At 40.6% G+C, this 26,092-nt stretch overlaps 2 protein-coding genes across 2 annotated transcripts; one reads left to right on the forward strand and one right to left on the reverse strand.

The window, feature by feature from the left end:
- Positions 1–227: 227 nt before the first annotated feature.
- VMAC (vimentin type intermediate filament associated coiled-coil protein) lies at positions 228–4,900 on the reverse strand. The gene is made up of 2 exons (XM_063453334.1): positions 4,215–4,900; positions 228–907 (listed from the first exon to the last, which is right to left on the reverse strand). The coding sequence occupies exons 1-2, from the start codon at positions 4,382–4,384 to the stop codon at positions 598–600; spliced, it is 480 nt and encodes a 159-aa protein (XP_063309404.1). The 5' UTR covers positions 4,385–4,900; the 3' UTR covers positions 228–597.
- Positions 4,901–8,240: 3,340 nt separating this feature from the next.
- Positions 8,241–23,244, forward strand: CAPS (calcyphosine). Its single transcript, XM_063453335.1, has 5 exons — positions 8,241–8,367; positions 18,764–18,907; positions 19,959–20,136; positions 20,321–20,530; positions 23,127–23,244. Exons 2-5 carry the CDS (start codon positions 18,771–18,773, stop codon positions 23,226–23,228), a joined length of 627 nt encoding a protein of 208 aa, XP_063309405.1. The 5' UTR covers positions 8,241–8,367; positions 18,764–18,770; the 3' UTR covers positions 23,229–23,244.
- Positions 23,245–26,092: the final 2,848 nt, after the last annotated feature.

Below are 26,092 nucleotides of genomic sequence, written 5' to 3' on the forward strand. Positions count from 1 at the left end.
AAACATGTATTCCTGACCCTATAGTGCTAAACCCACCATTTAAGTGACTTCCCCCCCCCCCTTAGCTCACCTATAAAAGTTTAAAACTCACCTTATTTCCAGCACCGCGTGGGTCTGCCGTTACTGACTCCGCCCCTATTAGTATCTATTAGTTATAGAATTTCAGCAATATATATATATATATATATATATATATATATATATATATATATATATATATAGCGCAATGTATAGAAAATTCTAAAACTCGTTGTGTGGTCATCATAAAACCAACATACTGCGTACTAGCAAAATGATTTATTGGGATTTGATCGAACTTCCAAATTAAAAGTATAAACCGAACTAATTCATGCTACAGGGCAAATGGTAAGGTAATAAAAAGAGATGGTTAAAGGAAGAAGAAAGCTTTGACTTAAACTTTGATAAAAACAGAACCCCAAATTAATCCCAATACATTCTTTGTATTTCATCGTATTAAATATCTAGAGACATTTCTTAAAAATATTAAGCGTGTGCTACAATTTGAAGAATAGGAAAAAAATTAAACCTGAAATTTTTAAAGTAGAAAAATAAAATCAGAGTTTTTGAAATAGTAAATTAGACAGTTGTCCCAAATAGTGTTTTGTCTGCATCAGAATCAGTAAGGTCATCCTCACTTTGTGGGTAATCTAAAACATTTGAGAGTCCATTTTGCTCTTCTACAGCAGGGAGGCAGGGAATGCCTTCAGCTTCCACCATCAGAGAAACCAGGGTGTCTAAAAGAGGTCGACTGCGACACATCCTGGCCAAAAGGTGACTGTGGTGTCTTAGCTGCTCCTGCTCTCGGTCTTTTTCCTTAATGAAAGCCATCAGTCTCCGCATTGCCTCTTCAGACTTTGCCAGTCTCTGCTGGAGTTCAGAGATCTTCCTGTGAAGTAGACCGTAAAAATGTCAAAGTCTTAAAAATAAGTGAATAACCCTTAAAGGAACACTATAGGGTCAGGAACACAAACATGTCTTTACCTGATCTGCCTGCTCCCTGAGCCAATCACACTGCTTTCCCATAGGATTGGCTGAGACTGTCAAGGAGGCAGATCGGGGCAGCCCTGGCCAATCAGCATCTCCTCAGAGATGCATTGAATCACTGCATCTCTATGAGGAAAGTTCAGTGTCTGCGTGCAGAGGGTGGAGACACTGAATGTAATTACACTTTGCAGCACTGCCCCAGGAAGCACCTCTAGCAGCCATCTGAGGAGTGGCCAGTGAAGTGATCACTAGGCTGTAATGTAAACACTGCATTTTCTCTGAAAAGACAGTGTTTACAGCAAAAAGCCTGAAGGTAATAATTATACTCACCAGAACAAATGCAATAAGCAGTAGTTGTTCTGGTGACTATAGTGTCCCTTTAATCTAGTTTCAGATTGTGAAGAATTATATAAAACATTTCAACACCCCTTCACTACCAAGCACTTTTTGGTTGCAAAAATATTAGCATAACATTTATTGGAAGCAAGGCATGTATAGCTAGCAGATAACCACAAACACTGCAATTGTGTGTATAGCTTGCTTTGCAGTCAAACGTAAAAAATAAATATGTAAATTTACACAAATGTTGTTATTTTTTTAACTTATTCGTTCATACTTTATAAAAATATTTGGGAAATGAACACGTTTAGACAGTATAAACAATAGGTATTTGTAAGGATCAGCAGGTTAGTGCGGTGGTGGTGTGTCAGCTATTAGAGGTCTTCATATAAAAACCAAGAGTCACAGTGATTTTGGAACCCAAAGCAAATGGTACCTGCTGCACGCACATTAAAAGGAACACTCTTTACATAGTATTCTGTTGTGCTAAAACAATTGACCAATGAGGTTGAGGTGAGATTGCTTCTAAATATTTCACAATGAATACATAATATATCTCTTGCTAATTTATGTATTTAATGTGGGGGTTATGGTAATGTTCACCTGTCTGTAGTATACAAGTGTGCAGGTTATGCAGTGTGTGTGTGTAAAAAACTGTGTGGGATAGGGTAGGGATGTAGTGTGTAGGGAACGGTGTGAGGTGGGATAGGGATGAAGTATGGTGTAGGAATGTAGTGTGTAGGTTATGCAGAGCGCGTAATTAACATGGTGTGGTATAGGAATGCGGTGTGCAGGGCCGCCATCAGAAATTTGGGGGCATCTAACACAGCTCAAGGTCTGGGCTCCCGGGGGCCCGCCTCCAAGCCCACCCCCAAAGCTCGCCCACAGGAATACACACACATGCACTGATACAAAAAGGACACAGATATACACACACAGGCACAAACTCACGAGCATACACATACTGGTATACATATGCATGCATACATGCATACATACACATACACACACACCTCATTTTTCAGCCACACTCCTGTTTCTTACCTTTACCTGGGGCTGATGGGGGTTGGCTGGCTTTCCCCTCCCACGCGGAGTAAGCTGGGAGGAAGTGACCGGGCCATCACTTCCTCCCAGCAATTGAGATATATATCGATATATCTATATTTTTATTTTTTATACAGCCACAGCGCTGGCCAGGCCCCTGAAGCTATAGGGCCCATCAGGTGGCCTTAAGTGCTTGGGCCACATCAGCGTGCGGGTCCTGGTGCAGTTCCGCTGCTACACATGGGGCCCATGCTGCCAGGCCGCTGGGCTTGTGACAATCGTCATGGTTGTCACCCCCTGATGGTGGTCCTGGTCATGTGTATTTGTAGGTTATGTAGTTTGTGTAGGGAACACAGTGTAGGATGGAATAGGGATGTTTTATCTGTAGGAGGGGTGACATAGGGCTTTAAAGGAGGGGATGGGAGAGCAATTACATGTTTTAATAATTTCACTTTTTAAAATAAATTCAAGTTGAATCCCCCGCCCTCTTGCACATCTTTGCCCAGGGAATGGGAGAAATGCTGATTCCTGGTGGTCCAGTGGTCTCTGCCAGCGTTTCGGTTCTGCATATTCACCTGATGCAAAGCAGGTACCCTCCTCTCACGAGCTACGCACTAATGGTATCAGAGTGTTGCCGTGGTAAACTGCAGCAACACTCTGAATGCTGAGCTCGTAAGAGAAGTGCTCAGTATCTGCACCCGGCGAAGGTGCAGAACTGAAGGTAAACAGACCAGTGAGGGAGATCTCCCCTACCAGGGCGCACCGAGGGAGCGTGTGCCCAGTTTGTTGCAAGCGGTGTTCGCGGCAAGGCACCCTTGTCCACATGGAGTCCTGTGCGGACTCACAGCTCGCACACTCCTCAGGCTAGCCCTGTCCATACAGGCTCTTCCTTTGACCTCCTTATTGTATTGTAGTTCAGGCACAGCACTACTGAACTTACTGGCGCTATATTCATTAGAATTAAAATGCGGCTCCTGGCAGATTAAGCACCCTCAGATGAAGACAGTGGCGGCCGCAAGGGGCATCCTCAGTAGTTTTGCTACAAATGGTGATCTGGATCTCTGGAAGCAGTTATGAATGTGTTAATATAGAGTTGTATTTTAAATTAAAATACAATGAGAGTAAGCAGGAATGCATAGCCCCCCTTAATGACCCTCTCTCCCATATTTTCTATGCAGTCCATGGAGAATTATCCTGCTCAAATTACCTGGGCCTAAACATTTCCACTCACTCCATAACGAAAATAGTTTTAGAAGAAACTGCAGTCCTCCATTATTTATCATATATGACTAATACAGCTATGCAAATTAAACATGTGATACATACATGATTACTGACAACATATGGAGTACTGCAGTCACATCATACTTCAAAGAACAGGTGGCATTACTAGTTTAGCCATGTAAAAGAGTGAACCAGGCCCTCACTTATACAACCATCATTACACCTTCCAGGTTAATGTGCTAGTTATTAGACCCTTTGTTAGTACAGTTAGCATTTACAGGTGAAAAGACCATTAACCCCTTAAGGACCAAACTTCTGGAATAAAAGGGAATCATCACATGTCGTGTCCTTAACCCCTTAAGGACACATGTCATTATTCCCTTTTATTCCAGAAGTTTGGTCCTTAAGGGGTTTAAGGAGATTTGCAAAACCTGGTAGAATTTAGTATGGTAGAAGTGACCTTTCAGAAGCCAAGCTGGTTAGTTTACAAGCCTGGTGAGAGGTAGACCCACAAGCTCTGGTTAAATGTTAATTAGAATCAGAGTGGCTCACTGGCCCTTCTCAATGCCTGGATTAACACACCCCAGGGAGAGAATACAGACCTGTCCTTGGTCTCTGCAAGGTCCCTCAATGCATTCCGGAACTGTTCATCCTTCCTGATTAGACTTTCGGCCTGCTCCCTGACTGTGCCCTCCAATTCAGCCACCCTGTGGTGTAGGGCTGCTAGATGGGCATTAGCTTCCTTAATCTGGATTTGGCTGGGAGAAGACATGATGGAGCTGTCCTGCTTCTTAATAATCCCACTTGTCAAACACTCATCCTAGCTACTAACTGTCTGGTTCTAATGGTCTATAAAATCAAATCCAGACCTTTCTAAGATAAGCCAGCACAGCCCAGTGATGGGTTAAGCTGCAGCTCAGAGTCTCAGCATTAATACGGATTAATGCCACACACTTTGCCAAGGGCAGTGCCAGTGAAACACACATCACATCATGTTCTCCATTCTAAATAAAATAAAACTGGGAGCCATCCCATGTATGCAGGACACTGCACATGGAGTCCAGCTGTCAGATTGCAAGCTCTTGAGCCCAGCCTGAGTGCCACCTGTCACTGTGTCCCTCTAATTGAAGTCAGTGGATCCGATCACTGATTGGCAACAGATGACTTCCTACAGTCTGAGCTGCCGAACGTTCCTTTAGAACCAAACTGCAAACTTCTGCTACTATGTAACTTTCTGCAGCTCCCGCATCCAGGAAGCGCCTTGGGCCTGGCAGCTGATTGGTCAACGCGTTTGGACAGGCTGTCTGGAGTGTCTGCGCTGACTGGCTGGCTGCTTTATCTTCTCCGCGCTCTGATTGGCTGGAAAGGTTTGTCAGTCACCCCAAGTTAACCCTTTCATGCCCAGCCTTATTGGTTGTTGCTGCAGACTGGCTCATTATATACAGGGCTGGGTTACTGTCTCTTTAAATGGTGGGGGGGGGGGGGAGGGGATTGGGATTGGGGAATGTCTCCCCCGGAATCACAGATAAGGAAGAAAGTGTAGACTTGTCTGGTGGGCTCACAGATCATGGTATAGATGGCTATTTGTGTCTGTGATAGCAGTGTAAGCAGGACAATGCCAGTTATAATTCTAATTCTATTAAAATACATCAATGACGGATTAGTCCAGTAAATTAAAATCTTTACAATTTTGGCAAGATTTATTATAATCATAGTTTGACACTAGGTGGCGCCAGCGGGTTTAGGTGAGTTGTGTAGGTTATTACAGCTTGTTATACTAGGTTTATTTATTATTATTATTATTTATTTATTTTATTATAATAATTGCTTTTGCTAAATTCATCCACCCAAGCTTCCCCTCTCCCCCACATTTAGTGATTTCCTTTCTGCTTCACAAATACTGCTATTATTAATATTATTATTATTATTAATAAAGGGCTAAATTGTGTTGCAAACTATTTGGGGTCTTAGAAAATACATATTGACAAATTCTAACCTTTTAAAGGAACTTTATAGTGTTAGGAATACAAAAGGAATACAATAGCGTTTGGTGCAAAAATATATATATATTTTTTAAATTGAGGTTTACTCACCTTGGTACAGCGCTACTGACTTCTCCTCCCCAGGCATCGTCACGGAGAAGACGTTGCCTCCTCCGGCGTGGCCAATTTTTTTTTATAGAGGAGCACTGGCTACCTGATGCGCATGTGCGGCGAGTGCCGTGCATGCATTCAAATTTCCCGTAGAATCAATTAATTCCTAAAGGGTTTCTGTCATAGTGACAACCACTAGTGGAAGACTTAACCCTGCAATGTCAATATTGCAGTTGATCAAAAACTGCAATATCCTACATTGCGGGGTTAAGGGGCACGGGACACTGCACCCAGACCACTTCAATGAGATCAAGTGGTCTGGCTCCTCATAGAGGAGCATTGGGGGCATAATACACATCCACGGCAAGTGTGTCACGTGAATAGTGATATGGAAGCACCTTAGAGGTTGTTATACTGACAGGATTTAACCCTGCATTGTAAACATTGCAGTTTCTATAAAAGACAGGGACTCTGCACTTAATTGAGATGTGTCCCTTTAACTGTTACATAACTAGAAACTTATCAGATAGTGTATTTTCCATTAAAGGGACACTCCAGGCACCCAGACCACTTCTGCCCATTGGAGTGGTCTGGGTGCCAACTCCCACTACCCTTAACCCTGCAAGTGTAATTATTGCAGTATTCATAAACTGCAATATTTACATTGCAGGGATAACTCCTCCTCTAGTGGCTGTCTACTAGATAGCCACTAGAGGGCACTTCCTGGTCTATAGCACAGGCTATAGCGTCGCTGGACATCCTCATGCTATGTGAGGACCTCCAGCGTCGCTAAAATCCCCATAGGAAAGCATTGAAAGCATTTTCAATGCTTTCCTGTGGGGAGGTCTAATGCGCATGCGCATTAGGTCTCATCCCGCCGGTGGCCGCGCATGCGCAATCGGTCTCCCCCGCCGGCTGATGTCAGCGGGGGAGGAGCGTGGGCGGACCCTAAACCACCGCTGAGGGACACCGGCGGTGGTCTCCGGTAAGTCACTGAAGGGGTTTTCACCCCTTCAGCAACATGGGATGGGGGGTGAGAGGGAGAGGGGACCTGCAGTGCCAGGAAAACGATTTGTTTTCCTGGCACTGGAGTGTCCCTTTAATTCTATAACATTCTATTAATTTATTCTGTTAAGAGTATAAGATATATTCTAATTAAAGGTAGTTCTAGAATAACGTCAGGGGGCAGTAGGTTTCTGCTCAGTCTGACTCGTCTCATCCAGTCTAATGCTCCTCATAGAGAAGCATTGCAGAGTAAAAGAACATGGGCTTTGAGCGCTGTACTCCTTCAGTGAAATGGAGGAAATAGGTGCACTTTTAAAATAGGTGCACTTCTTGTGGGTGTCAAGGAGTTGTGTTTAACCCTGTAATGTAAGCATTACCTTAATGACTAAACAGCAGTGTGTTACATTGCAAGGTTGAAACTCAATGTACACTGCACCAAGACCACTTCATTGAAATGAAGTGGTCTGGGTGCATTTAATTTTCCCTTAAACATGCACTAGTGTCAGATGATTGTAATGTTTCTTGACAGGTCTGGGACAACTTATATGAAAAAAATATTAGGCATATCTATGCCCCCTTCAGTTTTTCACTGTGTTATCATTTTGCAAAAAAATACTTTTTAAAGGAACATTGATCACTTTGAGACAACTGTCTCGTTCAGCTTTAGCTATATTTAAGACAGTTGCCTCACTCTGTAGGCTGAAAAAAACTGGTGAAAATGATTTTTATTTTCATATATACAGGCTTCTTCTTTCTTATACTTTTCACACCCACTCCAGGGTGGTCAGTGATCTAACCAATCAGTGTCCTATCCCTAGGAATGCTGGAAAAGTGCATTGGACATGCCTGGCAGATTTACGCATGTGTTGATGGAATATTTCTTCACCTTGCAACATCTGACATGGGAAGAAGAGAGGGAGTTTGATCAGTGCGATCATGCAGAGCAGGCTCCGCTGACTGGTTTCTCTCTCTTGCACAATTATGTCCTGTTTCTGTTGTTAATGCAATTGTCTGAAACTAAAATGGGTAGGTAAGAGGGAGGGGTCAAGAAACTCCCCTAGCTGAGAGGCGTGCCAAGTAATGCAATCTGAACAAGTTTACGGTAAGTTTATAACTGTAACTGATGTTGCTTTTGCAAAAGTGTAACTTCTGCAATAGCAGTATTCTGAGTTAGAGTGCTTTAACATGCTTGTAACCTATTGCTGGAGTTTCTTAGGATTTTGTCAAAACCGTTATAGTTTGATATAAACCTAAGCCAACACCAGAGCCCAAAGTCAACTTTCTTACCTTGCATGAGTTTGATAACACCGAAAAATTGCTTGAGGTTTAGGTATGCTTTTGTGGCTGATGATGTGCTTGGAGTTTTCATTTCCCATTTTCGTTGATAAAAAAACAAAACATCCTTGCAAGTATTAAATTTGCTTTGCTAAACTGTTTTTGCCTTGAGATGACGATAGTACTCAGTAGAGGGCAGGGTTGTGCCTGACATCCTGCTGCAGTGTGCTGTGTGACGCAGAGTGATGCTGATGTTACTACGGATACAGGATACAGGCAACATTTATCCGTGGTACCTAGGACTGCACCTTTTACTGAGGAGCAGTTGCAGAGTTGGAGCAGAAAGATTTAACAGGTTTTTAAAGGCAGAAAACACAAACAGGTAAGTCAGGGACCAGGGTAGAATATTAATTCTGTATGTCCTTGGGTTTTGAATTCTAAAATCTCCGGATATTTGATCTCAGGAACCTGTAAATGTATATGTGCATGTGGTGTATTAAAATACAGATATGTAGAATTTGTACATGTGCAAGTCGTTAGCCACAATATCTTTTGAAACTCTTCAAACTTGAAATATATGCTACCTGGTTAGTTGATTTAATATGATTGCTAATTAGTGTGCATAAAGTAATATATCGCTTGGTATAAGCAGAAATAAAATACATGCAAAGAGCTATAACAGAAATTACTTGTAGAGAGGTATAACAAGGATGAAGAATTGGGAATACTAGCAGAGGGACACAATAAAGAGATACATTGAAAGAGGCAGATGACGGAGTGTTTAGCATAAGAAGGCTGGTATAACATACTAAGAAATATAACTTATGTAGGATAAAATACAGATAATACCAATACACAAAGGTTTAGCAGATGCTTAATAATAGACAGAAATACATACAAGAGATATAACTACACACCTAGGTCCATAAATGAGACAAGAGTGTGCTACCATCAAAACTGTGAAATTCTGTTAAGGGGTTCTGGGGTCATAATTGTCAAAAGGCATAAAAGGCATAAGATTGATGGTTAACTGGTTTATAAATTTCTACAGAAATTGAGAAATTATTATTTTACCTTAACACATGATTCAGTGTTCCATGAAATTTAGATTACATATTTTTTTTTTAAACCTGGGGTAGGATTGGTGTTTCTTTTATATTTGGGCAGAACCAGGAAGCATCAACTGAGACTTTTGCGGTACCTGTGCCCCTCTGAAATTACTGACTCATACGGGGAGGAGCTAGGGAGAGAGATAATATGGTGTTTACTCACTAAATATGGAATTGAAAATACAATTGCTAAACTTGGGCTAAAAGAGCCTCACCGTGACTATTACAGAGTTAGCTGAATTTGTCTAATTTTTGTAATTTGATTATCAATAAATTTTTTTGTGAATTGACCAAAATGTGATTCTTTCTCTCCAGTTCCCCTTCCAGCATATGGGTGGGGCTAAATTAATCTCGGAGTTCTGCGGAGTGCAGCAAGTACACCCACTTGTATGCATGCTGCACTGACATCAGAGAGCCTGTATTGCAGATTAAGAGAGCTAGAAACATAGCTGACATTGAGATGGTTTATCTACTTTTTTGGCCTAGATTTGCAATTCCCTCATTATAGAAACACTCTGGGTACTGTAACAACTTCATCTCAATAAAGTTGTTATGGTGCCACAAAGTCCTCGATGCCCTCTTACCTTAAGAGGTTAAACAATTTACAAATGGTTGTGAAGACAGAGGCTATTTTTCCCTCCTCCTGTCTTCTGGGTTTCAATGAAGAAGTCTCGGAAGGTGCGTAACTGATAGGCAACCTATCACTAGCTCCCTATTCACAAAGCTTTGTGAGCAAAGTATGAACATTTTATGGTGTTATGGTGCCCAGATTACATGAAAAGCCATTATTCTGCAAAATATCCTGCTCTAAAAAACAGGTAATTGAGTTGGATAACCTTTACAATTCTGTTGTCAGCCTGACAATTTCTAATTAAAGGGATAAAATAAGTGCCAGGAACACAAAGCTGTATTCCTGGCCTATGGCTCCCTCTGGTTCCCCTCTCTCACATTCTCCCTTCCCCTTTTGTAGGTTCTCAACGTTGGCCCTTCGTGCCTTCAAACACTGGTAATTGAATGCCCACACATCATTTTAGAATTAAACTTAGCATTGTTTCATTAACCCCTTAAGGACACATGACATGTGTGACACGTTATGATCCCCTTTTATTCCAGAAGTTTGGTCCTTAAGGGGTTAAAGGGACACTATAGTCACCAGAACAACTACTGCTTAAAGTAGTTGTTTTAGTGTCTACAGCCTGTCCCTACATTCAGACAAAAGGCAGTGTTTACTTTACTGCCTAGGAACACCTCTAGTGCAGCACTCGCATCCAACGTCTCCGTGCTCTGCATGGCGGTGCTGTACGTTCCCCATAGAGATGCACTGATTCACTGCATCTCTACGATGAGATGCTGATTGACACAGTGCAGTATTTTGCCGCGCATGTGCAATAGCTTCCCAATAGCTTCCTAAGCACTGAATTGGCTAAGATCTTCAAATTTGATATTCCTGACAATATTGTGTTCATTTAAGCTATATGACATACATTATATTAAAAATATGCTTTGCAATTTCCAAATATATGAGCCAAGAAATAGAGGACAAGGTAATGCCCAGAAGATTGGAAGTTAGCGAATGTTGTGCCCATTCACAAGAAAGGTAATAGGGAAGAGTCGGGCAACTATAGGCCAGTAAGCCTTACTTCAGTAGTGGGGAAAGTGATGGAAACCATGTTAAAGGATAGGATTGTTGAACATCTAAAAACACATGGATTTCAAGATCAGAGACAACATGGGTTTACTTCAGGGAGATCATGCCAAACTAATCTTATTGATTTTTTTGATTGGGTAACTAAAATTATAGATCAGGGTGGTGCAGTAGACATTGCTTACCTAGATTTCAGTAAGGCTTTTGACACTGTTGCACATAGAAGGCTTATCAATAAACTGCAATCTTTGAGTTTGGATTCCAATATTGTTGAATGGGTAAGGCAGTGGCTGTGTGACAGGCAACAGAGGGTTGTAGTCAATGGAGTATATTCGAAGCTTGGGCTTGTCACCAGTGGGGTACCTCAGGGATCTGTACTTGGACCCATTCTCTTTAATATTTTTATTAGTGATATTGCAGAAGGTCTTGATGGTAAGGTGTGTCTTTTTGCGGATGATACTAAGATATGTAACAGGGTTGATGTTCCAGGAGGGATAAGCCAAATGGCAAATGATTTAGGTAAACTAGAAAAATGGTCAGAGTTGTGGCAACTGACATTTAATGTGGATAAGTGCAAGATAATGCATCTTGGACGTAAAAAAACCCAAAGGCAGAGTACAGAATATTTGATAGAGTCCTAACCTCAACATCTGAGGAAAGGGATTTAGGGGTGATTATTTCTGATGACTTAAAGGTAGGCAGACAATGTAATAGAGCAGCAGGAAATGCTAGCAGAATGCTTGGTTGTATAGGGTTTCTATTAACAGTAGAAAGAGGGAAGTGCTCATGCCATTGTACAGAACACTGGTGAGACCTCACTTGGAGTACTGTACACAGTACTGGAGACCCTATCTTCAGAAGGATATTGATACTTTAGAGAGAGTTCAAAGAAGGGCTACTAAACTGGTTCATGGATTGCAGGATAAAACCAGGAAAGGTTAAAGGATCTTAACATGTATAGCTTGGAGGAAAGACGAGACAGGGGGGATATGATAGAAACATTTAAATACATAAAGGGAATCAACACAGTAAAGGAGGAGACTATATTTAAAAGAAGAAAAACTACCACAACAAGAGGACAATTAGAGGGACAAAGGTTTACAAATAATATCAGGAAGTATTACTTTACTGAGAGGGTAGTGGATGCATGGAATAGCCTTCCAGCTGAAGTGGTAGAGGTTAACACAGTAAAGGAGTTTAAGCATGCGTGGGATAGGCATAAGGCTATCCTAACTATAAGATAAGGCCAGGGACTAATGAAAGTATTTAGAAAACTGGGCAGACTAGATGGGACCGAATGGTTCTTATCTGCCGTCACATTCTATGTTTCTATGTTTCTATGCCCTCTTTGAATATGACTTAAATGTAAAGGCACATTCACTAAACTCTGAATTATGGCAAAATGAGCTCTCAATAGCAACATTTAGTCAAAACTTATTTGCGACTATTCTTCAACTCAGCTTTAGATGGTATACTATTTCCTCAATCTCTCTTGTATGTACGTAGCGGGGAATGTGGTGCGACTAAGAGTAAGGAGACTACCCCAATTCTCCCCCCAATAATGACAAACAACGAATATTGGATGAAACAGGCCACAGCATTTATTAAACTTACAACTGTAGGACTCATCCGAACTTTATTCTTTTTTTCTTTAATTCAAATATAAATAAACACATAAATATATATATATACATACCATAATTAACATATAAATTACACTCATTGCCCTACAGCCTCTAACTTAAATAACCGTCCTTGCCAATGAACTTAACCAGGTGCCTAAGCACCAAAACTTTACCCACTGGTGTCTCGCCTCCCCCTCGTCCAAACCAAAAATTCCCATCATCTTAAATGCTCTACCACCAGCCAGCTTTTTGCTCGGTGGGCACGTCCTATTCGGTAACTTAAAAGTTTACCTTACAGAGCAGGGGACCCACCATGTCCATCTCCTGACATTCCATCTGCTCCCCAACCCGGTTGGCAAGGACACGCTCCCCGCTAGCTGTGACGGAACAAAAACAGAAAATTAGGGTGTGTGGGTGGATGGGTGGGAAGATGTTTGCTGGCCAGAATCCCAAAAGTCACTGAGGTAACATGATCCCTGACCCACCACAAACCCATAACCACTCCCCTAAACACATATAGCCAATCACTAGCACCAACCCCAACAATCATACATGTGCCCTCGTCAGTTTAGCTGTGCTGACTCCCCCGGGCCTGCATAAGGGTTGAAGGAAAAGGAGGTAATTGTGAATTATGTAGGATGTAGGATTTTGTTTTTGGAAAGCATAGCAAGGAGAAGGGTTGGTAGCAGCCTAATTTACAGGGAATTATTTGAGAACAACCGCCACAATTTAATAAATGGAAATTTGCCGAATGTGTATATACTCAATACCTATGAATATAATTGTATGCTAGTAGTATATAAACACCCACAGATAGCTAAATATGTAATGATTCTGACACTCGCCTATTCGGATTTAGCATTTCTCACCAGTCACACATTGTCCAAAATATAAACTGCAGAAAAAGGTTTCTGTCCTTTTGTTGTTGCAATCTCCCATCTATAAAGTAAAGTAAGAATCTGATATAATGCTGGACTAACCACAATTATTATATTTCTTTGACTAAATACACAGATTTTATATTAAATCAGTGTTCGTAATAAAGATCCTCAAACATATATAATTTGTATAATGTGAGCGTGCACATTATTTAATGCAATTTACCATTCAGGTAGACCTAGGTTTACAAAGATGTTCAAATAACGCCATATTAAGTATATACACACAACACAAAAATCTGTCATATTATGCTAAAACAGGTTGGTACAGCAACACATGGCCATGTTCTATTGGTCCCTCTGGGACGAAGTAGTTTATTATCCCTTTGCTTTTAATAGTTTTTAGTACCTGTGCTGCTGGATACAAAACACAATCCCGCGGTTCACACCAGGGATTTCCTGCGTAACAGGGGATTAATCCACAACTCTGTTGCTACCAACAACAAAAAAAAGATTTGGAGCTGAGTCACTCGATCATTTAACATGCGCAACACAAGTACGTTGGTTTAGGGGAAAATAAGACAACTTTAACATTAATCAGGCATGTGAAATTGCGTCATAAAATGCATATCAAAACTGTAAAAATATAAAACTTTTCCCGTGGAACCCTTTCACATAGTGTATCAACATCGTGGACCCACCCCCGAAAAACAATTGCGCCATTTTTTGTATGTCAAGGTGGGTATATCTGTGCTTGTATGTGCCAGTGTGTGTGTGTGTGTGTGTGTATATCTGACACACAGATACACACACTGGCACATAGTGGCACACAGATACACACACTGACACACAGATACACACACCTTGACACACAGTGTGTATCTGTGTGTGTGTATGTATGTATCTATCTGTGTGTCAAGGTGTGTGTATCTGTGTTTGTATGTGTCTGTGTATCAAGGTATGTGTATGTGCAAGTGTGTATGAATCTGACACACAGATACACACACACTGGCAGATAGTGGCACACAGATACACACACTGACACAGATACACACACCTTGACACACAGTGTGTATCTGTGTGTGTGTGTGTATGTATCTGTGTGTCAAGGTGTGTGCATCTATGTTTCAAAGTGTGTGTATCTGTGTTTATATGTGCTGGTGTGTGTCAAGGTGTGTATATCTGCGTTTGTATGCACCAGTGTGTGTATCTCTGTGTCAGTGTGTATCTGTGTGTGTGTGTGTGTGTGTGTGTGACACACAGATACACACACACACACAGTGGCACATAGTGGCACACATATACACACTGACACACACATCTTGACTTACAAATACACACACACACTCAGATATACAAAGTACACACACACACACACATACAAACACACTGATACAAACAGAAATACACACAGGGACACATACACAAACCTTGACACACAGATACACATACTGACACACTCAGACACACATACTCTTTGACAAACACACATACACTCTCACTGACAAACACATACACTCTCACCGACAAACACACAAACTCTTTTACAGACACACATACAAACACATATACACTCTCACTGACAAGAACAGATACCTTCTCACTGACAAACACATACACTCTCACACACTCACTGACAAGCACACATTCACTCTCACTGAAAAACACACATATACTCTTTGACAGACACACAAACACATATAAACTCCCTAACACATACACATACAATTTTTTTCTACCAATTTCTTTTTTTTTTTTTTTTTTACATTTTACTCCACCCAGCCTACCTACCTCTAGAGTCCCTGGGGTCCAGTGGGGCTGCTGAGCGGCTGATGTGCGGGCGGCGAGGGGGCAGTGATCTCCCTGCTCAGTTCCCTTGCGCGCCTCTTAGTGATGCCGGAGTTGGAGTGATGTCATAGTCCGGCTCCAGCATCACTGCTGTGCGCGCGAGGGAGCTGAGCAGGGACATCACTGCTCCCTCGCCGCCCACGGCTATTTAATTTTTTTACCTTTTGGCGAAACCCCAATTGGGAAACGCTGAGGTAGATAGATAGATAATTGACAAGATCAAAAGTCATATCAAAAGTCATGTGTAAGTATATTGTCATTAGAAACAATCCACTTAAAACAATGACAATACTTTATTTTGTAATCAAACTTTTAAATAACTCTTTAAATAACTCTCTATAATAACTGTAATACAAAAAAAACAACAAAAGTCCTCGAAGTGCAAATGGAAATATTATTGTGATGAATCACCTGCCTATCTCAAGTTGGACTTTGCAATGTTCTTCTTGGTCACAGAATTTTGTGAAATCACATTTCCACAACTATCTCAGAATGCCCAGTTTGATATGCAAATGAGCACAGACGCACATCATGTTTCAGACTTTTTTCAAACCAAAGCGTGGGGTTTTTATCCAAAATCATCAGTGACTAGAAACGAGACATGGACTGCAGTGTCCAGGGCCCAGACCATGAGCTGTGAAAGGGGCCCCAAAAATGGAGCTGCTTCCTGTTCGTTGATTTTTGTGTGAGCACTGTTACAAACAGTCTCTAGAGAACCTCTTCTACGCCAGACTGCAGCCTGAGCCCATCATCATCCTCTTGTCCTCATCTGGTGGTAAGTAGGCAATTCAATATATTATTATTGGCACTAATCTCCAATTTACCTCACATTAAAGGGCCACTATAGTAACCAGAACTACTGCAGCTTAATGTAGTAGTTTTGGTGTCTATAGCCTGTGCCTGCACGCTTTTTAATGTAAACACAATGCCTTTTCAGATAAAAGGCACTTTGTGCAGAACTGGCGTTGGCCCATATGGCAGAGCATATGGGTGGGGCATTGTGATGTCACATGGTGCGCAGAGCATATGAGGGGTTGGCAAATTTTTGTTTGCCTAGGGCGGCAAAAATGCTTGCACCAGCCCTGGGCAGCTAGTTCTACTTTATTCCTATAACTTTTACCATATACCATTTATTGACTTCAGCATGTTTTAGTGAAAGATTCTACAAAGTGCCCCTTCATTTTATTATTGTTTTCTTGATAGATAGATGATCACGGACAAAAGCCAAGGGAGAGAGTAAGCTAAATGTGGTGAAAGTTGGTTGGGGGGGCGGGGCCTGACTGCCAACTGAGTCAGTCGCATCATGCTGCAGCTCCTCCGGGAAAATCACTTACCGCACCTTAAATTGGGTTTTCATGCTCCTTTTTTTTGGGCTGAAAGCTTGTTCTCATACCCGGGGAGCATTCTGCTACATATTAATACCTCTTAAGCCTGAATCCTACAGACACAGCCCGTGCGAGGCTCCCCTGCGGCCTGCAGTTTCAGTCGAGGGGCGGGGACGCGACCGATCCTAGGCCTCGACTTTGAGTCTGCTGATCCAGAGCCTTGTTCCCCCCCCTTTGGACCGGTGGGGGATATCCCAGTCCCCACTGGTGTACTGTAGTGGTCACCTTGCCAAAACCAGAAGCTACTGGAAGGTCTGGTGGACCGAGGGCTAGCAACCAAAATGGCCGCCCTGCTGAGGCAAGCAGACACAGACATCTCACCTTGCTCAAACAAACAGAGAAATGAGTGTCCTAACTAATAAAATATAACTTTTAATAGTAATATTTAAAAACTAGTGAATTAATGGGAATGAAATATCCAGTTACTAAAGTATGTACAAAATAATATTCATAGGTATGGTGATAAACCAATGTATTTATAATATCTGATTGATAACGTGTCAATCAGAGAATATATGGAGCTAAGATGGATCCTATTAAAGCATTATCTAGTGATAACTGCCCTAAATCATGTGTAGGCGGCAGTGGTTCATGGTTGGCCTAGAAATACAGTAATGTGTATGCAAAAACATACACCAAAAATATAATAATAAATAATGATAAAATGCAGTTTAGTATCCTAGGATCTCATGGATATGTAGGTTACAGGTTTAAAGTCTTACGCATCAATGGTGCAGTAAAAATGATTAGTACTAGATAAAATAGTACGAAATAACAATATATGCAGTCATTGGGAGGTTCTGTTGATAAGTTTTCAGAAACCTATTCCCAGTAAAGTATGCAAAACTAAGTTTTGCAATCCACAGGGGCCAAGTTCAAATAGCAAATGATACAGAAATAATCTCAATGTTATAATGTAACCCGTCGGTAATCGAACACAATAAAACAATTCTGTACCAGCTAGAAAGAAACAAGGGTAAATACTGACTTCCCTATTAAAACCGTTACACAAATGGGTGGTCTGGAATAAAGTATGTAAAGCGATGTATGTCAGCCAAAGCGCTTTAGGGAAGCACAGTAATACAGCCTCTGTGGATAGGTCTGTGTTCTTCTCACCTTGCTCATTACCACACGTGAGCATGTTCCTCCTGGCCTTTGATCGCACTTGTGAGCTATTCTGGACAAAGCTTCAGGCTGTGAGACACACTTCCAACCCAGCTGGCCAGGCCGCTGCCCTCCAGAGCCATCCTGCTACCCATCGACGCACGCTGACGCAAATCTGGCATCTCCCCAGAGGGACACTGCAGAAGCAACAGCACACCTCCCTCACAACTATGATCCCTCTGTTCGACTCAACTCGTTTCCTCCATGGCGAAACAAGCCACATTGCCCACAACCTGTCTACACCAAGCACCTACTCATCTCACCACAGTGCATGCAATATAAAGGAACCGCAACAACGAATCCCGGCTTTCATCTTGTCACAATCCCTCCGGACTGCCTGGTGACCTGGCTCAGCTGGAGGGCCCTACTGGAGGGGCAAAAGGCGGTAACAGTAGGGACTTACCGGTGGACGGTGTGCCTTACCTGTAGCCCGAGGGCTTAAAATAGTCTCTCTTATAATCTTAGCTGTAACTTAGCTTTTGGGCCTTGTTTTTTGCGCATTAACTACATGGCTACCTGAGGCTACTCAACATACCCAGTGGTATTTATATTTACATTATGTGCACTATCATAGCCCTGTTCTATACTTCTGCTTCTTTTCTTGTTGTATATCCCCATGACACAGGGCTTTTGATGTCTTTCCTATTTCCATACAAAAATAGTGCAGTCTCTCCTTGACACTTAATGCAAAGCTTACATGTTTATGTATTATTACACTTATTGTGTCTATTAGAACTTGTCTGCAACACTATGCACTGCACAAAATAAAGAATGTAAAAAAAAGAAAGAAAGTTGGTTGTGGTGTGTTGAAACCAACGTTTGGGTAGGCCTGTAAATAAAAAGGGCCCACCAAGATGTAATGTTTGATAAAGGGAGCCGCAGGTGGGATGAACCATACAACGACGGCCCATAGTAGACCCATTGAGCTTAAATAGGCTGGGTAACTCCTCCCATAACTCCAGGCTCCGCCGCCTTAACATTTGTTGTCAGAGACAAAAGCCGAGGGAGAGAGTAAGTTGGATCTGGTTGTTATTACTGTGAATGTGATTTTCACTGGACTAACCTTCTTACCAGTAATTCAGTCTTGGTGACACACTCTTCTATTGTCTTTTGCATTTTTCCAGGTAAGTCATGTCTGGAGTATCTCAGTTGGAAAGAGAGATGATGACAAAAGCTCAGCGCCAGTACCCCCGGTGTCAGGACCCGGTGGAGAAACTAAGGCTCCAATGCCTAGCTAGAGGGGCTTCTGGAATAAAAGGTCTGGGCAGGTAAGTGAAATAAAGAGTACTTGGGACTTAGCATTAGTACAAAACAAGATCAAAACATGGAAACAGACCAAACTACAAACTGCTCTGTGTGTCATTCTCAGTATTGTGTATATTAGTTAGCCACATGGCTTGTAACACTTATCCAAATATCAAAAGTTATGTTGGTAAGCTATTTATAAAATAAGGGTTTTCCAGATGCTGACTCATGACATACGCTCTGTCTAGGGGTTGATTTGTACTTTCCAGGTTGTTTATAGAATTATGGAGAAACTGTTTCTGAAAGGGTTACTCGAACACTTTTCTAAAAAAATCCTTTATTTATTTATGTATTTTTAATTCGAATGCCCTATTGGAGTTATTAAGTCTGCCCTTAAAAAATCAGCAAATTAAGGGTTAAGCTTACCTTAAATTGAATCCCAGTGCTCCTCTAAATGCATTATCTGTTGTCACAGGCTCCGTAGCACAGGCCACATTACATGCTTCTCAAAGAGAAGCATTTGATTGGACCAGTCTCACCAACTCTGAGTACATGTGCATGCTTGGAACCAGGGAGGAGAGGGAATGAGTGAAGGGTGAACGGGGAGGGAGCATTGAGGCTCCAATTATACAGGGTGGACCAAACTTCAGCATAGGGTTTGAGGAGTCAATAACTTTTTTTTATTAATGAACCAACTTAAATGATATTACATACAATGGATTTTTAACGTATGGAGATTTGTTTGACTAGATTTGGAAGATGACATCCTTTAAATGAGCTCCATTTGCCGCCTTGCAAAGTCGGGCCTTTTTTTATTACATTGTTCATAAAATTAATGTTTGAGGCTCTAGTGCTCGAATTTCTAGAACTTGTATAACAAACATGTATACATTAATATAACTACAGGGATAATTTACTCTCTAAATCTGAAACTGCTTGTACCTTATTTTTATTTTAGTCAACTGTATTTACCATTTTCTACCTTTATGTTCCAACATTCTTTTTGTTCCCAGTCTTGGTCTTTTCCCATTTTCTGATTCCCTTATTTTTTTTTTCATTCCCTATTTTTGACAGGGCATTCCGTATCATGGATGATAACAGAAGTAACTGCCTGGACCAAGAAGAATTCTCCAAAGGTCTTCAGAATTATGGAGTATATCTACAGCCTGAGGAAGTGCAGGAGATCTTCCAGCGATTTGACACAAATGGAAATGGAACTATCAACTTTGACGAATTCTTGATTTCTATCAGGGTAAGAACTGTAAAAAAATATATATCACTGGAGTAGCAAAGAGAACTCCAAGTAGGAAAAAAATGACTGATAGGAGACATCAAACAGGTTTCTATGAACGTAAATGTGAGTTAGTAAAATAAATATAAATTATAATGAAAACAATAGTGATATTGTACTGTTTTGTTTTCTTTTTCATTTGCAGCCGCCTATGTCAAATGCCCGAAGGCAGGTAATTTTGGCAGCCTTTCATAAAATGGACAAGACTGGAGATGGTCTGGTTACCATTGAAGATCTCAAAGGTGTTTACAACCCTAAATGTCACAAGAAATACCAAAATGGAGAATGGAATGAGAGACAGGTGTTCCAACACTTTCTGGAAAACTTTGACTCACCCAATAACAAGGATGGGCAGGTGTGTCTCATGACTTGGAAATATGCAATATGTTGGATGGTATTAAACGTACAAATTGAGAAGGCTCATGGAGTTATTCACTAAAGTGAGAATTCCGAGTGATTGAGTACCATGAGTACTTCAGTGATTTGAAGTGGTCATGCTGGTAGGAGTCTGCATGCGCCACATTTCTGCTGGAAACACTGCACACACAGAGTAATCAGCACTTGTGTACCAGGGACTCGCCACACCCCCAGCACACGTGACTTAGGCAGCATTCCGGGCTATCTAATGTTAATTCCATGCATAAAATAAATCCGTTGTCAGTATGCACCGCTTGCTGGCTATGAATGTATAGAGCTTCCATTTCAGCCAGTGCCTACAAGGGTAGGAATTTTTTTAAATGTTGAGCGGCACGAACACTATCAGGGTTATTGGAAGAAAAAGAAGAGAATGAGGTCAGAAATAGTACACTAGAACACCTCTCCTTAGACTTTACGTAGAGACAGGTTTCTGTCACGTTTAACATTTGTTATGAAGGAACACAACTGCAGATTTCTTAGAGCTTGAATATTTATTAGAACAATTAGAAGATATTGTGACTTTAAGTCCAGAATTACAGGCACTGTAGCTTTAAATAATAAACGGTTGCTTAAGTCTAGAATTACAGGCACTGTAGCTTTAAATAATAAACGGTTACTTAAGTCCAGAATTACAGGCACTGTAGCTTTAAATAATAAACGGTTGCAATTAGCAGGTTCTGAATCATTTAGAGTCTGTTTGTTGAGTTAACAAGTTAGGTGATAAGCAATTGCAATAGTTTGTTCCATTAGCATTTATCTGAAGCAAGACAGGTGCAGCTAACTTGAATAGTGGATAGGTTGAAGATAGCTGTAGCTGGGTTGTTTGATAATAACAGGCAATAAAGGCTTTAGATATGTAACTCTTATCACAGAGGTTTAATGTTACTTAGCTTCCGGTAAAGAGAAAACAGGTTCCCTAGTTCTCCTCAGAGGCGGTTATATCCAATGATATGTGTGTAGAGAGTTCAGGCTTTAGTCGAGGATGAGGAGAGGTGAAGGGGACGTGAGTAGTCTTCCAGTCCGGTCCGGTAACAGAGGGCTTTCACAGAGAAGTTTGTAGCCGGTTCGTGAGTGCGGTACGTAGTTAAATAATCCAGCGTCTATCAGCTGGTGCGGTCGCATTAAGTAAGGAGACCGTGTCATAAGGGGGTGTGGCTAAGCTCCGTGGAACCCGGAAGTAAGAGGATACCAGAATTAAGGCATGACAGTTTCTATGACTTGATTTTTTGTTCAGCTGATTAGACCACTTACTTGTATAGAAGCGCGTTTGTTATATACTAATAAAATGTATTTATTTATTTTATTTCCCTTCTTATGGTCATAAGCTGACACTCATAAGCTTTCCCTCCCCGTAGGTACACTATTTCTTGTTTATTCATTCCACTATCAGGGTTATTTATCAAAGTGAGAATTCAAAGCGAATATCAAATTTAAGATCAGAGTAGCCAAACTGAAAGCTTAGCTGACTTAGAGAATTTTTACAGTTTAGCTATTTTGACCTACTGTATAAAATGCCCTATTGGGCACTTATTAATTAGGTTACCCCCACTCTCTCAGTTTGCAGTAAAATCTGCAATGATTTTCTACTTACCTGGAATCCAGCACTGGGGCGAAGTTCTTGTCGCTGCTTTTCATGCCTCCTTCTGATTAGTGTTAATTTTGTCAACGAACAATTTTAGCCGACTAAACTTTTCAAGATTTAGTCGACTAAAACTAAAACAATTCAGATGACTAAAATACAACTAAAACAGCTTTTAGTCACAAGACAATGACAAATGAAATTTGCTGCCAAAATTAACACCGCACACAGGGGCTGGGAAAGGGGCAAAAGAGACAGATCAGGGTTTGAAAGAGAGACACCTAGAGAGGCTGGGAGGACACAAAGACACACAGAGGGGCTGAGGAAGGGGCAAAAGAGACAGACCAGGGCTTGGGAGAGAGACACCTAGAGGAGCTGGGAGGACACAAAGACACACAGAGGGGCTGAGCAAGGGGCAAAAGAGACAGATATAGGTTTTAATTAAACCCACTTTTAGTGATGTCAACTAATATCGACTGAAAATGTAGTTGACTAAAACAATTCAAATGACTAAAATACGACTAAAACTAAAATGGCTTTTTAGTCACAAGACTATGACTAAAACTGAATAGAAATTTGCAGCCAAAATAAACACCCCACAGAGAGGCTGTGGAAGGGAAAAAAGAGACAGACCAGGGCTTGGGAGAGAGACACCTAGAGGGGCTGGGAGGACACAAAGAGACACAGAAGGACACATACATACACACAATTAGAAATACAGATACGATATGAGAACGAAGACTACTCCACAAAAGGAAGCACAACGTGATACACCTAATTCGATAATTACTTAGTAAGAAAAATATTAGGCCTATTCAAATGAAGTAATCTTTGCAATGTTAGTGCACGTTGTGTTCCTGTCCAAATGCAACACATAAGCAATGGAAATGATACAAAATCGTTTGTTTTCTGGCTACCAATTCTTCCCTATATTTCTCACTCTTTTTCCCTAAAGGTCACAGAGGAAGAATTCCTGAATTACTACAGTGGGGTCAGCGCTTCAATAGACAGTGACGCTTACTTTGTGGCCATGATGAATAATGAATGGAAGATCTAAAATTGACGATTGCAAACTTTGTATTCAATAATTACACATAACGATCCACAATTATGAATATAATCTTTAGCACTATCCCACACTTTCTGCCCGAAAGCCTTTATATAGGTAACAAGATTATCTTTAGCATGTGATGCTCAGGAAAAGAGATCTACTGTTCTGTAGATTTGCACTGCTGTAGAAAAATGATACAATTTTTTCAGATAATTATCAAATGGCTCGCACTTTAAACCCAGTACCTCTAATTCTTTCAGCATGGCACTGCAGAAAAATCCACTACCAACGGCAATTTACGTAGGCCTATAAACCAAGTAAACATAGTCTGCCTATTTAAAAGTGAAATCTTCAACCAAATAATAATAGGAAAAGGCCATCTCAATTAAGCTCTTATTTACCACCTGCAGTAGTTTCTTACAGGTAAATGGAGGTTTATTCATCTTAAAGGGACACTATAGTCACCTGAACAACTTTAGCTTAATTAAGCAGTGTTGGTGTATATAACATGCCCCATGCAGCCTCACTGCTCAATCCTCTGCCATTTAGGAGTTAAATCCCTTTGTTTATGAACCCTAGTCACACCTCCCTGCATGTGACTTGCACAGCCTTCCATAAACACTTCCTGTAAAGAGAGCCCTATTTAGGCTTTCCTTATTGCAAGATCTGTTTAATTAATATTTTCTTATCCCCTGCTATGTTAATAGCTTGCTAGGCCCTGCAAGAGCCTCCTGTATGTGATTAAAGTTCAATTTAGAGATTGAGATACAATTATTTAAGGTAAATTACATCTATTTGAAAGTGAAACCAGTTTTTTTTCATGCAGGCTCTGTCAATCATAGCCAGGCGAGGTGTGGCTAGGGCTGCATAAACAAAAACAAAGTGATTTAACTCCTAAATGACAGTGAATTGGGCAGTGAAATTGCAGGGGAATGTTCTATACACTAAAACTGCTTTATTTAGCGAAAGTAATTTAGGTGACTATAGTGTTCTTTTAAATACGGGTCAGTGTCACTAGCGAGGAAGTGCCACACTTGTTCTATATCCTGCTAACCCCAAAAATCTCAGCCTTGTTAGACATTTGCATTTTACACCTTGGACCTATTAGCAGACCTCTCCAGCCTACTATTGAGTGGAGGCTATCTGTGTGATGAGATGGTTCTCCAGGTCCTAGTTATGTCTTTCACGTTTACTTGCAGGCATTTTGGCCCAGCTCATTAGCATCATCAAGGGCTCTAGCCGCCAAATCTGGCACCTTTATAATGTCTGAGTGGTTTATCCATCTTAACAAACAAAACAAACATCCACTTACAACCCTTAAGAGGTCACTGTTCCCACATGTTTGCATATTTTGTACTATACTGCCTGTAAAGAGAATACATACAGGCTTGGTACTCTGTGTATGTAAATGACCCCACACTAGTCCTATAAAGTAGACTAATGTTGAAAGTGTATAACGAGAGCTCCATTTTATTTTTACAGGACCACAGTTACATCTTGTTTCCGATTAGCTCTTTTCTATCTCTTCTAGGTTGATCATTTTAATTGTGTTGACGTCTTCTATTTTCTTTGTAGCAAAAATAAATAAACTGAAATACTTGGTTAGAACAGCTGATTATACGGTTATAGTCTCTGACATCGGTTGGTATTCTAATACATTGAAAATATTGTCATTTTTGTATATACTATGTCCCTGCTTAGGCTTCTAATAAAAACTTAATTAAAAAAAGAGTAATCCTGAAATTTATATTTTAAAATGAACTTATATGTTTTGTATATCTTGTGTGGGTGTTAACAAAAATAAAGAAATGTAAGCACAGAGCTAGATTAACCCCTTAAGACCGCAGCCAAATGTACAAGTTGTGAACCAAAAAAAATGTAAACAAACCACAGATTTTGACTATATGTCTGTTCGACAATAATTTACCTCTTTCATATTAAATGCACCCACACTTATTATATATCATTTTGTTCAAGGGAAACAGGGCTTTCATTTAACATCAAATATTTAGGTATGGAACATAACGTAATACGAATACAATATAAAAAAAATGAGAGAAAATATGATTTTTTTTAATTTTCTTAGTTCTATGTGACATTCTAACTGTGAATGTCATAATATTGTTTGCTTTTACTGCAATAAAATACACATATTTGTATTCAGCGATGTCTCACGTGTAAAACAGTACCCCCTATGTACAGGTTTTATGGTGTTTTGGGAAGTTACAGGGTCAAATAGAGCATGTTACACTTTTCAGTTTTTTCACATTGAAATTTGGACTGTATGGTAGCCCAGGAATGAAAATTACCCCCATGATGGCATACCATTTGCAAAAGTAGACAACCCAAGGTATTGCAAATGGGGTATGTCCAGTCTTTTTTAGTAGCCACTTGGTCACAAACACTAGCCAAAGTTAACGTTAATATTTGTTTGTGTGTGAAAAATGCAAAAAACTAATTTGAAAGCCAATTTTGGCCAGTGTTTGTGACTAAGTGGCTACTAAAAAAGACTGAACATACCCCATTTGCAATACCTTGGGTTGTCTACTTTTGCAAATGGTATGCCATTATGGAGGTAATTCTTATTTCTGGGCTACTATACGGTCTCAAAGCCAACGTAACCAATCTGGCGAATTTCATTGTGAAAAAACTGAAACGCAAGCCTTATATTTGACTCTGTAACTTTTGAAAACACCATAAAACATGTACATGAGGGGTACTGTTATACTCAGGAGACTTTGCTGAACACAAATATTTGTGTTTCAAAACAGTAAAAAGTATGATAGCAAAAATATCGTCAGTGTAAGTGCCGTTTGTGTGCGAAAAATGCAATAAATTTCACTTTCCCTGACGATATCATTGTTGTAATA

Source organism: Pelobates fuscus, chromosome 5, assembly GCF_036172605.1.
Source record: "Pelobates fuscus isolate aPelFus1 chromosome 5, aPelFus1.pri, whole genome shotgun sequence".
NCBI lineage: Eukaryota > Metazoa > Chordata > Amphibia > Anura > Pelobatidae > Pelobates > Pelobates fuscus.